General features: G+C 42.5%; 3 protein-coding genes across 3 annotated transcripts; 1 reads left to right on the top strand and 2 right to left on the bottom strand.

Moving 5' to 3' along the window:
• Window positions 1-232: 232 nt before the first annotated feature.
• On the top strand, window positions 233-7,959 carry tapbpl (TAP binding protein like). The gene is made up of 8 exons (XM_083989715.1): window positions 233-721; window positions 1,584-1,796; window positions 1,890-2,159; window positions 2,292-2,492; window positions 5,154-5,321; window positions 5,407-5,510; window positions 6,128-6,353; window positions 6,469-7,959. Exons 1-8 carry the CDS (start codon window positions 670-672, stop codon window positions 6,534-6,536), a joined length of 1,302 nt encoding a protein of 433 aa, XP_083845841.1. The 5' UTR covers window positions 233-669; the 3' UTR covers window positions 6,537-7,959.
• Window positions 7,960-9,867: 1,908 nt separating this feature from the next.
• Window positions 9,868-12,975, bottom strand: vamp1b (vesicle associated membrane protein 1b). The gene is made up of 5 exons (XM_083988996.1): window positions 12,959-12,975; window positions 11,823-11,958; window positions 11,291-11,449; window positions 10,692-10,743; window positions 9,868-10,252 (listed from the first exon to the last, which is right to left on the bottom strand). Coding segments are annotated over exons 1-5 (366 nt in total). The 5' UTR covers window positions 12,961-12,975; the 3' UTR covers window positions 9,868-10,235.
• Window positions 12,976-15,304: 2,329 nt separating this feature from the next.
• mrpl51 (mitochondrial ribosomal protein L51) lies at window positions 15,305-19,230 on the bottom strand. The gene is made up of 4 exons (XM_083989440.1): window positions 19,049-19,230; window positions 18,780-18,875; window positions 15,744-15,851; window positions 15,305-15,637 (listed from the first exon to the last, which is right to left on the bottom strand). Exons 2-4 carry the CDS (start codon window positions 18,868-18,870, stop codon window positions 15,441-15,443), a joined length of 396 nt encoding a protein of 131 aa, XP_083845566.1. The 5' UTR covers window positions 18,871-18,875; window positions 19,049-19,230; the 3' UTR covers window positions 15,305-15,440.
• Window positions 19,231-20,730: the final 1,500 nt, after the last annotated feature.

The raw sequence follows: 20,730 nt of genomic DNA, 5'->3' as shown, positions 1-20,730 counted from the left end.
GTCTGCTGCAGCTGGAGAAGAAGCTGATGGACACACTGAGATTTTATGACTGTAACAAACAATACATTAAAAAATGTAAAGGCGAAACTGAACATTTTGGTTGTACATCCTCTTTCATACTCATACATGCAATCATTTGATATGTGTTTATATTGATTAATGTGGTCAGATAACAGACACATTTGAGGAAATAAATCAAATAAACTGTGACTGTTCTGCACTGCACAGAGAACAAATCTTTTTTCTGAATAGTTTTTCGACCAAAAGTTGTTTTTTAGTGTCTACAGTTGAGACAGGTGATTTGAACGTTTCAACAGTGACCCATGACCTGCACCTTGCTGCTCTGTGATTGGACGGTCCGCCCACTTTCATTTTCGCTCCTCCGCCCCTTCCCCGCGCGCATCTCTGAGATGCCGCCGTAGCTCACTTTTATTTAAGAGTTTACAGTGACATTAGACTGTAGGCTTATTTATTGCTGCACTATCCTATCGTAAGTTACTAGTTTGGTGTAAGAAAGGCTGTAAAAACAACCCGATAGTATCGACGCAATGAGCTGCTGCTGTGGTCGTTGAAATCAAAAGCGAAAGTGCGGCGGTGCGTGTGTGTTTTCAGCTGCTGTCCTGACATAACCTTTAAGTTATTGTACAGAAAACACGGAGTCCAGGCTTCATGATGATGATTGAAGTAATTTTGTTCGGATACTTCATGACGTGCGTATGTGGTAAGAGTATTAACCTTGGTTTATGGATGGACGTAATGTAATGCGCATTAACGTTCATTTGCCTGTCAAGCTCAGTCATAAACCTTTCATTTAAAATGGTGACAGAGCTCAAAGAGAGTTTTAGTCACACATCAAGCTGCGTCAGTTTCCAGGAAGATACAATATGATTGACACTATAATGTGGATGAAATAAAAAGTGTTCATTACCGGATTCACAGGTACATATGCAAAATGGTAAATTTATCTAAATGAAAGTAAAAAATTAAGCCTATAAAACGACTTAACAATAATTCAATGATTATTGGTACAATAAGTTGTCCTCATTAAAATATCTAATAATCACCAGACCCATGTTGTATGTTGTTGAGCTGTTTTGTTTTGTCAAACAAAGAAATATGTCATTTTATTCAAGGTAAAGCTCAGTTTCTTTTGTCAGAACAAAAAAAGAGACTGTATTCAGGTTGAGGATTCCTGTGGATGTCTATCGTTAAAGTTAATACAGAAACAATATGTCCCGTGTCTGTGAACAGAGTCATAGAAACACAGATTTCTAAAATGAGAGGAGGACAATTCAGCTCCTGGTGAAAACCACCCAGATGACTGATGCTTAAAGAGTCCTAATACACACTAATGGTGGCAGTGGTAGTAAAGACAACAAATCCAGTGATCCCACTTGATATGTTTCACATTTATATATATATATAAAAAATATATATATATATTGATCATTGATTCATCTAAGTCAACCAAAAATGTTTATAGTTGTTTTTTAATAGTATTAGTCAACTAGTACAAACATTTATTTATGAAGATGTCTTTTAAAGAAGTCTTAAGCTGTCTTTTTCTGCCTCCTCTCACTCAGCTGATGGGGCTGCAGATGTGGTACTGTCCTGCACCCTGGTGGAGGAGGGGGCCGGACTGGGTGGAATGGGAGGTGGTGCTGCCTTCAAACGCACTCCAGCTACTCTTGTCTTGAGAGATGTTACAGTGGCTTCTGACGAAACACTTGAAACGCTCACTCCGTTTGTCCCGCCCTCAGTCCCCGATCCAGACCTACTCCTGTTTGAGGCCAAAGGTTTTTCCCCCTCTCCTCTCTTCATGTAAAGTTTGGTGTAATATACTAAACCTCTGACCCTGCTGAACCTCTCCTCTTATTCCTCTGTGGCAGTGTCATCAGTTGAGATCCCCAACGCTGACGTGCTGCTCCACGCAGACTGCAATGAGCAGGAGGTGATGTGTGAACTAAGCCGTTACACTCCTCGTGGATCCCAGGAAGGTTCAGATCCAGCCTATTTCATGGTGTCCCTCAGTGTGGAGGGAGTTGAGTTCAACACTGCACTGATTCTGCAGACACTGACGGTGGAGAGGGACCAGTCAACACTGATCCAAAACAAACTGAGCCTGCCTCTCAGCCAGTCGGGTACTCTGCTGACAGAAGGTCAGATTCAGCTTTTAATATGCTCCCATAGTCTTTTCATTTAATCTTTTCTGTTCTGTGTTTTGTTAGAGAGGCAATAACATCCTTCTGATAACTTAGTCTCTGCTGTTGTCTTTGCTCTTTGTCCTCCAGTGATATTTGTGGTGTTTTCCCACGTAAAGTCTGTATCTGCGCCTCTGAGAGGTGATGTCCTCCTCAACTGTGGTTTCAGGCAGCATGAAACACCTTTATCGCAAGAAGTGGGCATCGAATGGCGACTGCAGCACAGAGGAAAAGGGCGGAAAGTGCTTGAAATGCAGACGAGGCTGGATAACTCAGAAGGAAACACAGTGGGTAAGTGCTGTCTGTTGGACAGGTGAGCAACATAGTGTAAAAGATACACTTAACACACTTCTAGTGAGGTTTTGATGACTCTAGTTGGGAAATTTATTTCCAAAACAAAAAAGAGGTTTTTGCACAACTTCACTTGTTTCCAAGGTGCATGGAGAAATTACAAATACCTCAATGAAGGGTACAAGTCAAAATGTGTTCAGTCAAAAGCTCCAGAACAAGTGAGAAAGTGGACCTTAAAGGGATAGTTCACCCAAAATTCAAATTTCACTCATTGTTTACTCACCCTCATGTCGACTCAGGGCTGGGAGAATTTTCAGAGTCGTCCGTGCCTTCTCGGAGTTACGGGAGGGTCCGCGCAGCAGTATTTGTCCATATAATGGTTGTGAATGGATACCACTTTTCTTCGTCCAAAAAGGCACACCAAAAAACATCCAAATACCTCCATACTGCTCGTCTGTAAAGTCCCTCTTGTATTGAAGCCCCGACATGAGAAATTGTTCCACCGGTCAGTGCAAATCACGTGAGATTTGCGCTGACACAGGAAGAGCAGTGAACTGAGACACTGGGAACTTCCACTACAAACAATCTTAAATTATAGACTTATTACATTTTTTTCTGAACAATTTCTCATGTCAGGGATTCAATACAAGAGGGGCATTACAGACGAGCAGTATGGAGGTATTTGGATGTTTTTTGGTGTGTCTTTTTGTTACGAAGAAAAGTGAGCCCCATTCACAACCATTATATGGACAAATACTGCTGCGCAGACCCCCCCGTAACTCCGAGAAGGCACGGACGACTCTGAAAATTCTCCCAGCCCTTAGTCGACATGAGGGTGTGTAGATAAAGAGTGAAATTTGAATTTTGGGTGAACTATCCCTTTAAAGTTAAAGGGCCCTAATTTCTTGGCGCAACTCAGGGTGGCGCAGCGAAGCGAGCCCTGACGCAGCTGGCGAAGTGGTTTTTTCGTCCAGTGCAACAAGGTGCGCAGCGGATTCGGTAAATTGGCAGACTGCTGTGCGCTGAGATGGGAGTGGTCGCGCAGCAGGGGGAGGTGTCGACAGATTCGCCGTGGCGCAGTGACAATTTGTTGCCGATAGACCGCGCGGAGAGTGCGCCGAAAGCTCGCCAGCTCCAACCTGGTCTAATCTCAGCGCAAGGCGAAGCGCAGCCAGCGCAGTGGCAATTTGACTGCCCAGCGCGCAGTGCGCCCACGTCTCCAAGACCTCACAGGCAGATTTCCACACTTCCAGGCACATTTAAATGCAATTAACAATAATAATAATAATAATAATAATCACAATAACCCCTATTTATTGTATCTGAATCAGCACATACACCTATATCTATATAGATTGTCACACTGATGGCAGACCAAAGGCTTGCGTAATGGAAACTCAGCCTGACTGAATTAACACAGATGAAACCAGGGAGGGACTGAGACAGCCGTGGATGTCCCAAGAGCAGGTGTTGACACTACACACTGTGCCGTTGCAGATTATCAGCTATTTATTTATTTATTTACTTATTGATTTATTAGGGGCCAGCGCCGCATCGTCACGCGACCATAACAAATAAAACTGAAATGCCTCCGTTACGCACAGCTGTTTGTTTATGCTGTGATCTGTGCACACGTGTTTAAATATAGGATAGATAGATAGACCTGCTCCCTCCTCCTCCCTCCTCCCTCCCAGACTACTTTTGCATCGTCAGCCCGTGCGGTCTGTTCGCGCGACCGGACACTGCCAGCTTGGACCGGACGAGAACATCAGTTTCCTCCCGTCTCACTTGCTCTGACAGATTGAGAGCTGTTGCCCAGTAAAAAAAACAAAAAAAAAAACACACACACCCCTTTTCCATTAATAAAGACACTCATATTTAGTAACCTATATTTAAACACGTGTGCACAGATCACAATATAAACAAACAAACAATCTGTGCGTAACGGATGCATCGCGGAGCGTCTCTCTTTTTCTTTTTTCTTTAGAATTTACCTGAGATGGATATGTTAATATCTGCTCACTATGATGCCAGGCTGATTGTGGTTTGCTGTGAGAGATGATAGTTTATTTGTTTTCAGTTTCATTTGTTATGGTCGCGTTACGATGCGGCTCAATAAATCAATAAGTAAATACATAAATATAGCAGATAATCGTGTAGTGTCAACACAGCAGTAATCCATCCTCATCTTTCATCTGTGCAGCCTTTGATCTGTCATCAGTGTGACGGGACAATCGATATAGATGTTCTGAATGTCTATGCTGCAATCTGTAGGTGCTGATTCAAATCTTCTCTTCCACGGTGAAATCAAACGTCCGCCTTGCGCGCGCGGCGGATTTAAAGGCGAGGAGAGGAGCTCATTTGATTGGTGAAGATCTGACTCGGCTGTGTCAAACCCACTCCACGCCTTCTCTCCTCCCTCTATGCCATTTGCGCCGGTGGGAGGGAAGTAGGCGGGATGCGCTCCGCTGCGTCTCGAAGGAAAATTGCAATCTACTCCTGACCACTCCCCGTTGGCGAAGCGAAGGCGAGGCGCAGGCCTGATCCGCTCCGCCTGCACCTAGTTCACGAAAGTAGAGCCCAAAGTGGTTAATCTCTACGTGTAAGAGGGCCTTGAGTTGAGTTAGCTTTGTCAACTCCTGTCTCACTTCATGTTTCCAGTTCATGCAGAAAGAAGAGCCTCAAGCATGGATGTCGCTGAGGTTGTTGGAGCAGGAAATGTCTCTGTGAGTCTGAACAGGCTGAAGGTTCTGGATGAGGGGACTTACATCTGCACAGTCAGTCTGGGCCATTTTCACGCGCAGCAGGTCATTCAGCTGCACGTCATTCGTAAGTGTAGCTCCAATCTACCGTAATCTCTTCATTCAAAAGAGCATCTGTGGCCTGTCCTTCAACTGTTTCTCTTTGTTTCCAGAACCACCCCAGGTCTCCCTCTCAGAGGAGAAGGTGGTTATGATGACAACGTCACGTCAGACTCTGAGCTGCCACTGCAACAAATACTACCCACTGGATGCTCAGGTCAGTAGCTGATGGAGCCTCATAAGCCTCTGTTTTGCGTTTTTTTTTTTTTTTTTTTTAAGTTTTGTTTGGGCTTTTTTGCCTTTAATTGATAGGATAGTTGAGAGAGACAGGAAATGGGGAGACAGAGAGAGGGGAAACGACACGCAGCAAAGGGCCACCTGATTTGGGATTCGAACCGGGGCTGGCTGCAGCCTCTGCATATGCACCAATTATTGACTTCACCCAGGTGTTGTGTTTACATAATGCTGATGCATGATGCTGATCAAAGCCACAGTGAGTGAATGCCCACAGCTACTGCAGGGTCCTGTTGATTTTCGTTGGTTTCCTTACCAGAGGAAAAGTGGCTTTTTTTTTTACCACAGAAAATCAAGGCAAGACATACAATCTCTGAAAACTCCAGTCATTCATTTTTGATGCCATCAAAGCCTAAGTAGATCATAAAAGCAGAGAAAACAAGCACGAACCCAACATTTTCATTATTTGATTTTGACTAAAAACAACAACAGAAAAACAACAAGCATTCACATTTGTTCTTCAGTCTTTTACATTTAGGTAAGACCCAGTACTGTAAATGTTCAGTAGATCACATGTCATAGCTGTCTTCTGCCTTTCAGATGGAGTGGTTATCCCTCTCCCCTTCAGACACGGAGCCCACAGTACTACCAGATCAGGGGTCTCTGTCCAGCCATCGGCAGCATGGTGATGGGACCTACTCCCTGTCATCGCACCTCACTGTGCCGCCCACCGTCTCCCCGGGCACTAAGATCTCCTGCAGGGTGACTCACCCAGCCCTGGACTCTGAGGTCTCTGTGAGCGTGGTGATAGAGCGTGCAGAGCCAGGTAAATATGCGTTTATTTTATAGGAATATTTTGGTATTTTATTTTCGAACATTGTATACCGTGTACTGTGAATTGAATCCTGCGCTTAATGTCAACTCTCTCTCTCACTCTACAGCTTCCTATTGGTACGTTCTGGGTTTCCTGGTCATCACAGCACTTTTCTTCTACCAGGTTATGAGATAAGTGACCATGAGATTGTCGATTGGTGATATTGACTCGAAATTGATGCAGGAGAGACGCCCTTTGTGTCATTTGATTTTTTTTGTAACCACCACCACCGCTAACTTTTTTTCAATGCCAGCCATCCAGACAATACGTTTGGAGGTAGTCCGTCCCTATATGCGGTCTGCACATATGTACAGTACTGTAGGTCCCATCAGTATCTCAGTCTTCTTCATATTTAGCACAAAAACTCACAGGAAAGGAAATTTTGATAGCCAAAGGTCAAAGGTCATGGTGATGTCATACAGCACAGTTTTGGCCCCTCAGTGCATCATCAAGGGAAGTGACAATCGTCCATTTGGATTCAAAGGGTCCCCTTCGTTCCCACAGTTCTTTAAGTTGTGCCATTGTCTGCCCTTTCCACAACCAGGAGAAGGCCACTGTTAACTGCTGGGGTAAACAAACGCTGTCTTTGTCCTGTTTCGGATGCACAATGGTAGACATACCTTTTTTTGTTCTGTAAATCAAGCCTTCATTTCCCCGGGGTATTTCATGCCCGGTTGTGGACAGAATTGCAAAGTGAAGGATAAAAGAAAACAAACAACAAAAAGGCATGATTGGTGCCACTAATATATAGCATTACACTGTACACAAAACATCTACTTTGAAATAAGTTACAATAAAATAAAAAGTCTATTACCACTTTAAGTTATTTTTTATTTCTTTAGAGGTCTTTACTGATTCTTTTACCTCTTCTACTGAACAGAAAAGGATACGTTTGTGGTAAAACTGTATTTTAATTTCTTCTTGCACCCTTAGTTACTATACATAATATGTATGTATGTGCCCAGTAATACTTGTTGAGTGTCATTGTATGGTTCTCCATACAGTGACACTGAATATGAGTCAAATATATGAATTTAATTTAATTCACACAAGGTGTCAGTTTATTAAAACAACTTCCTGCTCTGATGTTTAGATTTTTACAGTTTTACAGTGCTGTTGCTCATTAGAGAGCTTTCTACAATAAGAGCAACTCCAAGTGAATACAACTGCAGTAATTTATTTTATAGTATAAAGGTTAACTACTGTATGTGCATGGTACTGTGGGCTGATGCTAACTGGATTCGGATGTCAAGGTCTTGAATTGAATGTATTTCTTGTAATATTTAAAATCCTGTGATGGGTGCACTGAGGATGATCCTCTGTATAAAGTGGCAAGGGACTTTAAAAAAAAAATTGTTTATGCGTTTTTACTGTGGTGATTGAATATTTGCTGTCAGAGCTCAGATTGTGCTGACAACATGCAGACTGTTGTGTTGATTTCTTCATTTTAATGAAATTCTTTGTGTTTAATGCATATATTTGTTGTCAGTGTGTGATGTTGATAATGTAACTCTTTTTGACTTTTTTTTCTCTTTTCAATGAAGGATTTTATGAGCCATGACGTGATCGATATCTGTTCTTTTTTTGTATTACAAATGACTGAAGCTATGTCGTAGACAAATAACAGGAGTTTTTTTCTTTTAAGATTTCAGTCTGGATCAGAGTGTGTGTGTTGATGCAGTTGGTATCGGCTAATGTGCGGTGAAATGTGGTAAAATGCTTTAATACTACGACATCTAAAGTGGCCCAGTATATCAAAAATATATAACAAAGGTCACCTGTCAGTTCTATTGATGATTTATTTATTGGCATCAGCAAAAGTGGTAAGCATGCACAAATCCATTTGCATCTCTTACTGCATCCTCAGGTTGTAAATCACACGTTCTCATACCTCATCTGGTAATTACCTCATAATATTGTAGCACAATATCATCAGATAATTTTGGCTATCCGCTACAGTTCTGCATAAATGCACTTTACACATAAAGTTGTTTGCAATTTCACTTTTTTTTTTAATCAACTCTCCAAATCAATTCGAAGAGGTAAAACTGAGCTTTTCTTTCATATCCAGCAACCCCCACAAAAACCTGAAAGGATTTATCAACACATTTTCAGGAGCATAGTCTGACAGACATGTACTATGGTTCTACTCATACAATACTACATGTTTTTTTTTTAACAGTTGTATGCAGTTTCTGAATATTATTTTTCTCCCAAAAGCAAATTAATTTCAAATTTTGGCAAACTCTTGAGCATCATTGCATTGCATAAGCAGTAGTTATCAGATCAGAAAGACAATATACATAGGTCCTTAAAACCACTAACAAAAGAAAATGTACAATCGGCAGTTAGATTCAGAAATGGCAGATACACAGGTCACACAAATAGGCAAAACTATGGACACCGTTTGCCATGCAAGTTAGAAACAAACACCTCATTTTGGCCGTTAATGCAGGTGACGGTTGAATCTGTTTTATGTGAGTGAGGTGGGGGAGGGGGGCGGGACGGCTGTGTAGCCACAGGGATGGGGGGGGGGGGGGGGGGGGGGGGGGGGGTCCAAATCAAGTCTTATCTCCCATTTTTCTGCTTTTTCTCAAGATCAGGTCAACTTAAACAACAATCAAACAACACCTTTTTTTCAGCACAACTCTCGAAACAAGCGGACGTTTGTTCCTGTTTGAAATGTGATGCTACACATTCATCTGTCTATGGCTGTGACTCTGTCCAAGTCAGAGTAGAGAGACCTTCCTCTGGGCCAGAGCGGTCGCTTCACGTGCACAGTAGATTGTCTGTGTTAGTGGCTGCTTGTCTGTCTGCCTGCTGTGCATATCACTATGCCACTAAGCATAACACTATGACTATGCCACCACATGTGGTACAAAAACCCCATTACAAATGGAGCACAGTTATAGAACTACTTTATCAATAATTGCTTATCAGTCCAGAATTAGTTTTCATTTATTTATACAGAAAAAATGCTGCAAAGCTCTTACTAACTCTCCCTGAATCACCCCATCCTTTACAAAAGCTCTCACACAGTCTCTTTCTATATTCCTCATGATGTTTTTCATGTTGTCACTGAACGTTGCAGAACTAAAGTTAGGCAGGAACATAAAACAAAAAGTTACCAATAAAATCCTATCAGCTAAAACTTGGAAAAAGCTATTAGCTACAATGCTTTGGATCACAAATACACACACGCACGTACAACAAAAATGATCATAAGCCTAATCTAACATGACCTTGTGTTAGTAAGCAGCAATGATGGTAGCGATGGTAACAGAAGGAGTGTGTTAGTTTGGCATGTCAGTATCAATTTACAAATGTAGGACTCTCAAAAAAGGAAACATGAACAAGCTTTGGCGGATCAGGGGTAGACAGGACGGCAAACTCTTGTTCAATCTCCCTGCACACACTCTCCATCTGAACATTGTACATTTCCCCCCTACAGCTCCGTTCAGTGGGCTTAGCCCTGCGTGTTCCCGTGTCACAAGGTTTTTCTCTCTCCCTCCTTCCCGTTCTTTCTTCCTACGTTCACTCTGCCTGCCGAGACCTTCAATAATGCATGAGGTGCAGAGACAGGACAGAGTGAGTGGGACTTCTCGCCAAAACAGTGGAAGAAAGCAATAAGAAGGGAGGGAAAGGGGGGACAAAGAAAGGAGAGACACCTATAAAACACTACTGTCATGTGTAAGTGCAAGATGGTTTGATGGAAGACTGTGTGAAGAGAGGGAGGAGAGGGGGGAGGAGTGGCGCTTGTTTTATTTTTTTTATTTTTCTCTTCCCTCTCATGTCATTCTAAAGTCCATATCCATCTCTATTGATGGGCTGAGCTCAGTAGAAGAAGTACACTGTGAACAAAGGAAAGAGGAAGTCATTAGTCTAATGAATTTGGCAAAACACAACTCACCTCACTCTCACTTCCATGTAGGATTTACAGTTAAATTGGTTTTATATCAATAATTAATACTGTAATAACAAATCATGAATAATTGACGATCAGAGTAGAAGTAGGTAGACTGATGTGAACGTATTAGAGAAGAAACAGAAAATAATATGCTGATGCTATCTTACACCTGACATCATCTTTATCCTAATATCCTATAAAATCAACAGTATTATTACATCAACACTGAAATATCATTGTCTTATACACTGCTGCATTTTTTGTCAAACATATATTAGCAGATTTGGAGGAAAGTCAGATACTTTACACCTATTTCTAAAACAATGTTTTCTGTTAAAAATCAACCAATAAATATTTTTTATCAAAGTGAAAAATCTACTTACAGAATATTATTCCAACCACAATGACTCCAATGATGCCCATCATGATCATCATCTGGAAAAAAGAAGAAATATGTTTACTTTAATGGTGCGTCCATTACAGTAAAAGACAAGCCTGCTGTTACTATTCATGGAGTTCAGTGCTTGAAAACAGAAAACTTGAACAAGACAAAGCCAGTTAATACACTTGAGATGTGTTGCGTTTGTTATGCTTCAGTTATATAATCTTCTGAATTTCTGACTCTGTGGTGAAAACTCAACAATAACAGATTTCTCTTTCGCCGTTTTCACTGAGGCATATGTTCATGTTCAGTCCTCCACAGCAGCTCATTAACAGACGAGTGTGTGGAGGGCAGGACCACAGGATCCCCACAACAAACACCATGTTTGCCTCAGTGCAACTCAGCTTGAACAGCTGGATGATGCTTCAAAATAAAACAGCTGATGAGTCACGCTTAATTTAGATCCTCCATTAGCTCTATGGTGAGTTCATGCTGTATCTCTGCACGACACGACATACTAATACTAGACATATTGTTAATGCTAATGAGTTTCTTTCAGTGACAACAGCCTGTGTAATGTACCGAGAGTAACGTGCTCACCTTGCAGTTCTTCCACCAGTACTTGTTCTTTAGCTTGGCTGCGCAGCTTTCAAACTGGGAGGCTCCGGCCTGGAGAGCGTCTGCTCTGTCATCCAGCTCTGAGAGCTTCTGGTCCCTTTCCAAAACCTTGTCCACATTCACCCGCATGATATCCACCACCTAGCCCACAGCGGTGGAGATGAGAAAGCATTTGGCAGTGGTGTGGAGGGGAGATGACAGGGATGACAAGCATAGTTAAAGGAGAGCAGCACAGGGCACAAAGGGTGTTTCTGGAGATATATATCACATATGAATAAGTAAGTAGTTGCAATCCATTTGCAAATTGCAGCAGAAGCCATTAATATATTAAAAGGACAAGATCTTTTCAGAGAACAACCAACGGCCAAGTCTTTTTATATTTCTTGATCTTGTATGAGCAGACTGTTAATTCCACATATTTCACAATAAGGTTCCACGACCGCGTTAACGTTGACTCATTGCATGTAAAATCCCATTTGGGCCTAGGACCTTAGTCTGGCCTGGTCCAGCTCACCTCCTCAACCTGGGCCTGTGTCTGCTGTAGCCTGCGGTTGCTGCTGGTGTTGGGTGGTCCAGCTGGGGCTCCATCTGCACCAGGGGCTCCTGGAGCACCGGGGGCTCCACCTGGGGCGGCAGCATCTGGGGCAGACCTGAGAAGAAGCAGGAGGAGGATGAGGATGGGAGCATATTCACATTATACATATTTCATATTCTAATAACTCTGCTTCATGCCGAAAGGCAATGTCTGGAAAATGAAATAATGTGACTGTGGCAGAGGAGAGGTGAAGGCAGTTTGAAGAAATCCAAATTCAACACAAGGAAATAGACAAATTGTTCAGGTGTGGGGGGAGGAATGCGGGAAGTAGGATGTGAAAAAGGGAGGAGAGTAAGAAATGAGTGAAGGTTAGAGTGAACAATGGGGTCGGATTAAAAAGAAGATGCAAAGGGAAGAGAGAGAATATAGGACACAGACGTGAAGCAAGAAACAGAAACTCCTGCCAAGTAGACGGAGGCTATAACAGAGAGGATAATGGAGCAGAAGATTTGGGTGAGGAGAGGGGAGGGGAGGAAGTTCTCCTGGAGGATTAAAAACTGAGGCAGGAAAGTACAGAACAGAGGAAAGGGTTAATCCAGCAGCAGGGGGGAGAGGAATGGGTACAGGGGGGAGTAAAACTGAGCAAACAAGCTCCTCAGGCGAACAGCCACTGACTCAGCTGTAGGACACTTTCAGACAAATTACACACATCATATAAATTACAGCAATTTTGCAGATAAGGATCAGAAATGTAATTTTATCAATGTTTCACAACACCAAGCAGGTGATGAAGCATACATCCATCAAACCCTCTAATCCTTAACATAATCCATTAGAAACTCTGTTTTCAGTTATGTTAAATGATCTAAAACAACTGGAGTTGATGTTTATGGCGACAGCAGTCAAGCCTTGAATACATAATTTAGTGATGCTGTGACGGAAATTTTTTGCTTGCGTCAGCAAAATCCGTCAAGCTGAAAGAAATCAGTTCAGTTGCAAAGCATCAAAGCAAAAACATGCAAAGCTACGAAACAAACATTTCTCCAGTCTCACACACGACATATGTGTTGTTATTACGAAAAAGAGCGCAGTAGAAAAACCGCATTAATACTCACATCTTCTATGCAGCTGTTTGAACTGACTCACGGGCAGCGGAGGAGGGGGGGTGGGCTGCGAGGCTGGGGAGGGGGGTTTGAAGTAAAACACGAAAGAGAGGGTGAAAAAAGAGCAAGATCGCAGGAAAATAAGAGAGGGTGTAAATTTAAATGCAGTGGTCCAAACGAAAGTCCAATTTTTCTTCGAGCAAAGTGAGTTAAAGTGGCTCGTAAACAGACGGAGGGTCTTGGCGCAGTGGAGCCGATCTTCTAGCGATGCATTTATACCGCAAGTCACCCGCAAAGTACCGCAATATACTGACACACGTAGACGGGGTGCGCTGGTAATTCACGGTGCGACTCGGCTGTGGAGTGTGGGAAAACAGAGAAACAACGATGCGAGCTCAGGAGAAAAGTACTTGTGAATTATAATCCATTCAGGAGAAATCCGGGGACGTTTAGATTCTCGCAGCGCAGCATCCAGCTCCTCCAAGTGATGCTGTGTCCTTATAGCGCTGCTGCCGGATGCTGAGACGCAGCACTGATTGGCTGGAGATTGACTGGCCTCTTCTAAAAGCGGCTGGCAAATGCGTGCAATTTCAAAATTAAAGAAAAAAGTCCAGTCATGGAAATTCAGTTGATTTCTGTCACCCCCTCCTCCCTCTCTCTCTTTCTCTCTCTCTCCCTTTCTCTTCCTCTCTGGACGTGCGGTTTGTGAGAAGTGCGCGACTTCGGTCCGTGTGAAGTGTTACGGCACTGTAGGCTACTGCAATAATGCGTCTCTCCTCCTGCCTTCCCCACTTGGACTCGTAACGACAGTGCGGTACCCCCCCTCCCCTCCCCTTACCTCTCCACCCCTCCCCCTCCCCACTCTCTCTCCCCTCACACTTTGCAGTACTGCAGCTCTCTGAGTCGGATGGGGCGGCAGGACGACACTGCGGTACAGTGGATGCCTACAGAGTGTTGACTCGACTGTTTCCTCCCTGGCCTGGGATTCTCCCTCCTCCTCCTCCTCCTCCTCCTCCTCTTCGTGCTGCTCCTACTGCTCCGGTATCACATTTCCATTTGCAATGCTCTTGTTTAATTCCTGCCGGGGTCCTACCTTTCAGCCTGCAGCCTCTACTCAGTTTCCATTTTGGGTCTGTAGCTATACTCTGCATATTTAAGAGAAGTGAGAGGAATCAAGTCAGTCACCGGAAACTGGTTGAAGTCTCGGGACAAAATGGCCAATGGAGGATAGAAACACATCACAGAAACTACACGGCCAGATGTGTGTGGACACCACTGTTTACCTATATATCTACTTTGGATTTGGAGTTATTTTTCATGTTTCATGGTCAAATTTAAAGAGAAATGTAATATTCCAGTAAACAGTCATATTTTAGACCAGTGCTCCTCAAATCCTTTAGTTTCAGACCATTTCAGTCAAAATAATATTGTCTACTTACAAGCACAGCTATCCGACTAGACATACGTCTATGGGTTGGAAATGGACAAGACTTTCTTCTTAGATTATTATTTATTTGGAGGAACCATCCAGTATTGCACTACTGTGCTTGCTTTAACTTTGTTTTTTTTTATTATCAGATTTTTTCTTCCTATATTAATTATGCAGCAAAACAAACTACTTGACTGGAAAACAACCTTGCTAATAAACCTGCACCTAAATCTGAAGTTACAACGGATAAACTATAATAATTTTGTGGCACATGTTTTTTAAATTTCCTATATCATCATATGATGACATATATTTTCTAAATAAATCATTTGATCACTTGGAAGTTGATACCACTGCAATTTACATATTTAAAGAAATATTTGTCAGGGGGAATTGAGGAAGAACTTGACCTAAATATCATCCAAGACCTGTGGTCTGAACACCAGCTGTGAGCCTGACCTTTTAACCCAGCATCAGAGACCGACTCACTGCTCTTATAGCTGAATGGGAGCAAATCTCTGCAGCCAGCATCTACAGTCTTGTTGAAACTCTTCCCAGAGGAATATGAGTGCCCATATTTTCATATCATGTCCATTCATCACATACACCACTGTATGTGTTGGTACCCACTCTTTCAGCTGTACTGCATGTAATTAACACCCCAATTAATGTTTTGACAAAGTCTAACTGCCTTAAGACCAAACATAAACATTAACCCCTCTATTGAGTTAATTAATTTAATGTTATTTTCAATGGTTCCTACAGGAGTTAATGTTGACTGGAAAGAATGACACAAGGCCTCTTTTCCAGTCAATTTTTTATAATGTATTGTTAGGCTTGTATATCATGTATTTGTCATGAAAATTGATTGTTAATAGGGCCAGAGACACCAACAAATGCAGGTATAAGAAGTATGCTACTCTGAAAGACACAAATCAGTTCTCTTTATATGCACATAACTTAGAAAAATTGCAATTATACAGCACAGTGACAGCATGAAATCACACCACTAGACTCCAACAGTCCTTATCGGCTGATGTATGTGCCGGTGTGATTTGTTTGAAATTAGCGATGTTTGCCATAGCGGTTGAAGCGTCTGTAGAGGAAACGGATCCTCTTTTCCATGTGGTGTCTGTCCAGAGTCATCATTCTGTCACCCACCATCCTCTTCTTTCGAATCAGTCGTTGCAGTTCATTACCCTTGAAACCCTTCAACCAGCAGGGGGCCTGTATCAGGTCTTTGGGATGAGCTTTAAAATCACCTGCAGACAAAAAAACAGAAAGGTAAAAGGAAGTTCAGATACTCAAAACATGGACCAACACAGGAATGTTGTCATTCAACAAGACGCAAATAAACAGTCCACTTACCTAGTATGCCTATGTTATCATACACTCCAAACATGCTCCTCTTCTCAGTCCACCTGTCCACCTTCTTCAGCTCAGGGATGGCATGCATCCTTATCTGACAGCATGTTCCTGAACACAACACATTGTTTCAAGTCAGTATTGATAATCATTGGCACACAATACTACATCTTTTAAAGAATACATTGTTTAAGCCACAAGACAACAAATACCCACTAATTCTCACTTCTTAAATGTAAGGATTTGCTACTGCTGTTTGTTCTGTATCATAATAAATTAAAGCAGAAGTAAGCGATCCGGTCGTTTTGGCTAATGCTGCGTTCCAGGCAGGCTTTTGAAACCGTAAATTACAGCTTCATGTCACAACTTACGATTTTGTAGCGTTCCAGGCAACCCACTCGTGTTTTTCCGACCTGTTTTACCGGTGAAAGTCACTATAATGGCCACTCGTAACTTCTGTCACAGCCTGGCTCTTACAGCCATGACAAAAAGGGAGAGACCACCGTGGCAACAATTAACAAATGTTTATTTAATGATAAATAGTAATATACTGTAACCAAAGACCAGATCATGGGGTGTGAGTGTCAGTAAATAGGTGTGTAGAGCATGTTGTGTGAGTGTGAGATGTATGTGTGTGTGGGGTGTTGTAAGGTGCATAACACAAAGGAGCAACAAAGTAAACTAAAGACACTGCATCGCCGTCACCGGTACCTGCAGGAGAGGGGAGAAGGAGAGAGAGTGAGAGCAATCAGCAGGCCTGGCTTTATAACCTGGTGACACCGGGCCCAGGTGTCACCGGCAGGCCTTAATCAGAAGGGCGTGACCAGCGGTATGGCACCAGCCCACCACTGGGGACGCCACACTTCCGACCCGTGAACTCGTACCAGATCGAACTGGTACGACTTCACAGGTCGGAAAAACACGAGTTACGGGCTGCCTTGAACGCACCATAACAGTCCTCGTCCCTACGTCACCACATTCAGGCGCATCCCTTGGCTGCACACACAGCCCTGCATGCCGTTCTCTCTCCTCATTGGATAAAAACTGTAGGATACGAGAAAAGTTTTCTCCTCGGCTCAGAGCAGAGCAGAGTGACTCGATCGAGTGTTTCGATCCAAACACTCTATGTAAGTGATTGCTGTCGGAAGATATAACTATTTAAGACTTATATTAACACAAATATATCGCTTACTTCTGCTTTAATGCATTTTAAATTTAAATAAAAAAATAAACTGAATATATCAATAATAGAAAAATCAATTTGCAGGTTAAAACAACAATATAAAAAACACATTTAAGACCCTTACCCAAGGTGATGTATCTAACTTTCCTATCTTCCACCTTACTTCCTGTTTATACCCGGCTACCCGCACACTGATTTGTTATTTAGATTTACAGCCTAGATGAACTGGTTCTTAATTTGATCAGTTTCTTGCACTGATGTAACACTCAACAGGCTGGGGCAATGTTCTTCAGGGGTACCAACACTTTACTTTAGTATTTCCTAATACTACTCTATAATGTTTCTTCCTTCATTTAGGAGAGAAATATAGCATTTTTTATACCATTTGATAGTTATAGCTTAAAGATTGTAACATTGTATCAGTGAGTATTTATACGAATTAGTCAACAAAACATAAAACATAAAATCAGTGGTTCCAGCCATTTTAACATTATTTATGGGAAAAAAAAGTATTTGTTGTCAGATAGACTCATTCCCCAAGTAAACTGCTAAAAGTATAAAAACAACAACAACAAAAAAGAATTAATTATTTTGTGTCTTTTTAACCTCACCACCCGTGATATTTATCATACGACCCTGAATGATTGGAGCAAGTAGCAGGCTAGCAGCCTAAACTACTAAGTTAAAGCAGAAGTACGGTCAGCGATCCGGATGTTTTTGCCAACTTCTTGTCAGCCGATGGAGTTAGCAGCCCCCGCCCTCGTCCCTACGCCAACGTCTCCATTTCCTACGTAGGCTCAGAGTATTTGGAGTTTGCAAAAATATTATGCAAATTTTTTATAGAGCAGCAATTGAGTCAATACTCCGCTATGGTATCACCAGCTGGTTTGGTAACTTAACTGTTAAATCTAGAGCTGAAATCTCAAGCCTTGTCAAAACTGCTGGCAAGATTATGGGAATAACACCCCCCCTAAATCCACAGGACCTTTTTGAGCAGGCGACGATCAGACAGGCAAATGCCATTTTAACAGATAGTTCTCATGTGCTGAATAGTGAATATACTCTCCTGAACTCTGGAAAGAGATATAGGCTTCCCTTGTGCAGGCACAATCGATACAAACATTCCTTTGTGCCTGTATCAACCAAGCTTCTCAACAGCAGGAAATTATTGTGATGTTTCTGTATACGAACATAGGCTAATATGGAAATGAATGTATTATGAGTCAAACTATGGACATAATGTGAGTGAATGGATTAATGTATGCTTGAGGTTATGTGATGCTGATATGAATGTATTATGATTACAGTTAGAGTAGCGGTGTGGATGCATGTGAATGACGTTCACATCAGCTTGCTGCATGTGCAGGATTGTCCAGTGTGGTCTGTTTACTCCACCAGTCTTTTAACTTGATGCTCTTTTTGTACTGTATGTGTTTTTTATGTATGCAACATGTTCCCTGTCTCCGCAACAAATTTCTCCCTGGTGGAGACCAATAAACTAACCTAACCAAACCTACGTCACCACATTCACGCGCATCCCTTGGCTGCACACACAGAGAGGACCGCCCCTTTATGCTGTTCTCTCCTCATTGGATAAAGGTTGTAGGATACAAGTAAAGTTTTCTACTCGGCTTACAGCAGAGCAGAGTGACTGACAGACCTGTGTTTCAGACCAAACACTATGTAAGTGATTGCCGTCGGAAGATAACTATTTAAGACTTATATTAACACAAACATTCCGCTTACTTCTGCTTCAACTTAAAACCAGCAACAACAGTAAGATGCTGCATCACCTCTGATAATCTAATTATGTCAACGTAATGCAAAATGAACTTAGACTGGACTTGTCTCCTCACCAGTGGAGATGGTCCTGGCTGTGAGCAGCAGGGTCCCTGCAGACTGGCACAAGGACGCTCCGGCCCTCAGCAAACCTCCCACCACAGACATGGCTCCTACGGTAAGACAGGAGCAGATACAGGTTAACGGTGACAACAGTAATCTGTTTAAACGTCTGTTCAAGGTGTTGGCAACGTGTTAGCTGGTCTGTGTACGCTTTAACTTCTCAATGACCCCCAGCTGTAGCTGTGGCTATCACGCTAACAGAGTCACTCATCATGAACGTTACCTGTGTTCACGCCGACTAGTTGGTCCCTTTGTTACTATAACGACGACAATTGGTCCCTTTGTTACTATAACGACGGAGCACCAGGTGAAGCCTCGTGCAAATATCCAACACTTTTAAAATAAATGTTATTATAGCTTCAACATGCTGCCTACGGCGACCTCCATCTTCCTCTGCATCCCACAATGCATTGCACCGGTACCGTATTGTCACTAGAGCAGCGCAAAAATATTCATTGACGAGGTTGTACCAAAGATTGGTTGTACTGGGTTTTTTTAAATTGCATTTTTCACCCAGTAGATGGAGGTAGCGATGCCTGAGCAGCTGATCTGTCAGAAAGCCTACACTCAGCTGTGAGTCTATCAACCACACCTAGGTCAAACCCAAGCAGCCTGATACAACAGTTCTGCAAGAAACCCTGCTTTCTTGAAGGTGTTATTCTCAGTTTAGAGAAAAGTGCTTAAAGGTGCAGCCAAGATTTCATTGTAGCAACAACATAACCCACAGAGCTGTCTTTAGTAGCTATGAACTTCATTCCAACAAGCTAAAGGCATTTGGCCTATTTTACATTTTTATGAGGATAGCCTACTGACTTTGCTGGCATCTTTGCTGGCAGCGATTCCCTGGGAATTGGCATAAGCTGCCAAAAAGTGTTGGTTCTGATGATCATATGGTTCTGATTGAACATTAATGGCTAGAACACCACTTGTTTTTTTATGAGTTTTATTTTATTTTTTTGTTTTTATGCTCGATAAATGAATGTAATAAATAAATAAACTAAACTAAAATAGGCCATTGACTTTAAGTCATGATGCAAAGGTCCCTTTGGCATGGAAGTAGCCTACCTTAGGGTCATACAAATAAATCTATCCTAATATGCCCTCTACACACTGTGCGATTTTAGCAGTCTTATAAGACTGTTGCATGACACACTATGCGACGTGGAATTTACAATCTTTGCTACGAAGTCAAGTTTGACGTGTGCAGACTGTACGATGATCGTTCTACTGAATCGCAGGTCGCCCGCTCCCCCTCCTCCCCCTCTCCCTCCCTCCCTCTCTCCCTCTTCACACACAGACACAAGTCACCGGCACCAGTGGAGCAGTACCGCCACTTGTCCGTTATTTAAAAATGAAATCACGGCCTGTATTGGTACTAGAGAACATCACACAGCAGTACCGTCACGTAATGAGAGCACATCTAAACGAGGACAAGTCACCTCTCCCGGCGTAAACACGTTCTCCGGTAGGCGACCGCTTCTCATCATAGTCCGCACATGGGTTTTTTTTTTTTTTTTTTTTTGGACAGAGTTTCACCATGAGTTTCACACACAACTTTTCTGATGGCTGTATGAGTCTGTCCATGTTCCTCCTCTTTCTGCGACAGTAAAAAGGAATATACATGACAGGATAGGCTATTCGTTTTTTAATTTAATGACTATTTACTCGAAAATCAGTGCTCGTCCCTGTCACCTGCGCCACTGATAGACGTCCATCAGCTGATTAGTAGACGTAGGTCGTAGCAGTTTTCTGACACTGTCAGAATTTAATCGCAGGTCGTCTTTGGTCGCAAGACGCTGACAACGGCCGTCGTAGAGCCTGTCTCACTGTGCGACGTAAGACGGCCGATTTAGAGCTACGACCAAAGATTTCGCCACGATTCTCCTACGATCCGCCGTCTTTCGT

The sequence above is a fragment of the Trachurus trachurus genome, assembly GCF_905171665.1.
Source record: "Trachurus trachurus genome assembly, chromosome: 16".
NCBI lineage: Eukaryota > Metazoa > Chordata > Actinopteri > Carangiformes > Carangidae > Trachurus > Trachurus trachurus.
This window is presented reverse-complemented; position numbering and strand designations above follow the sequence as displayed.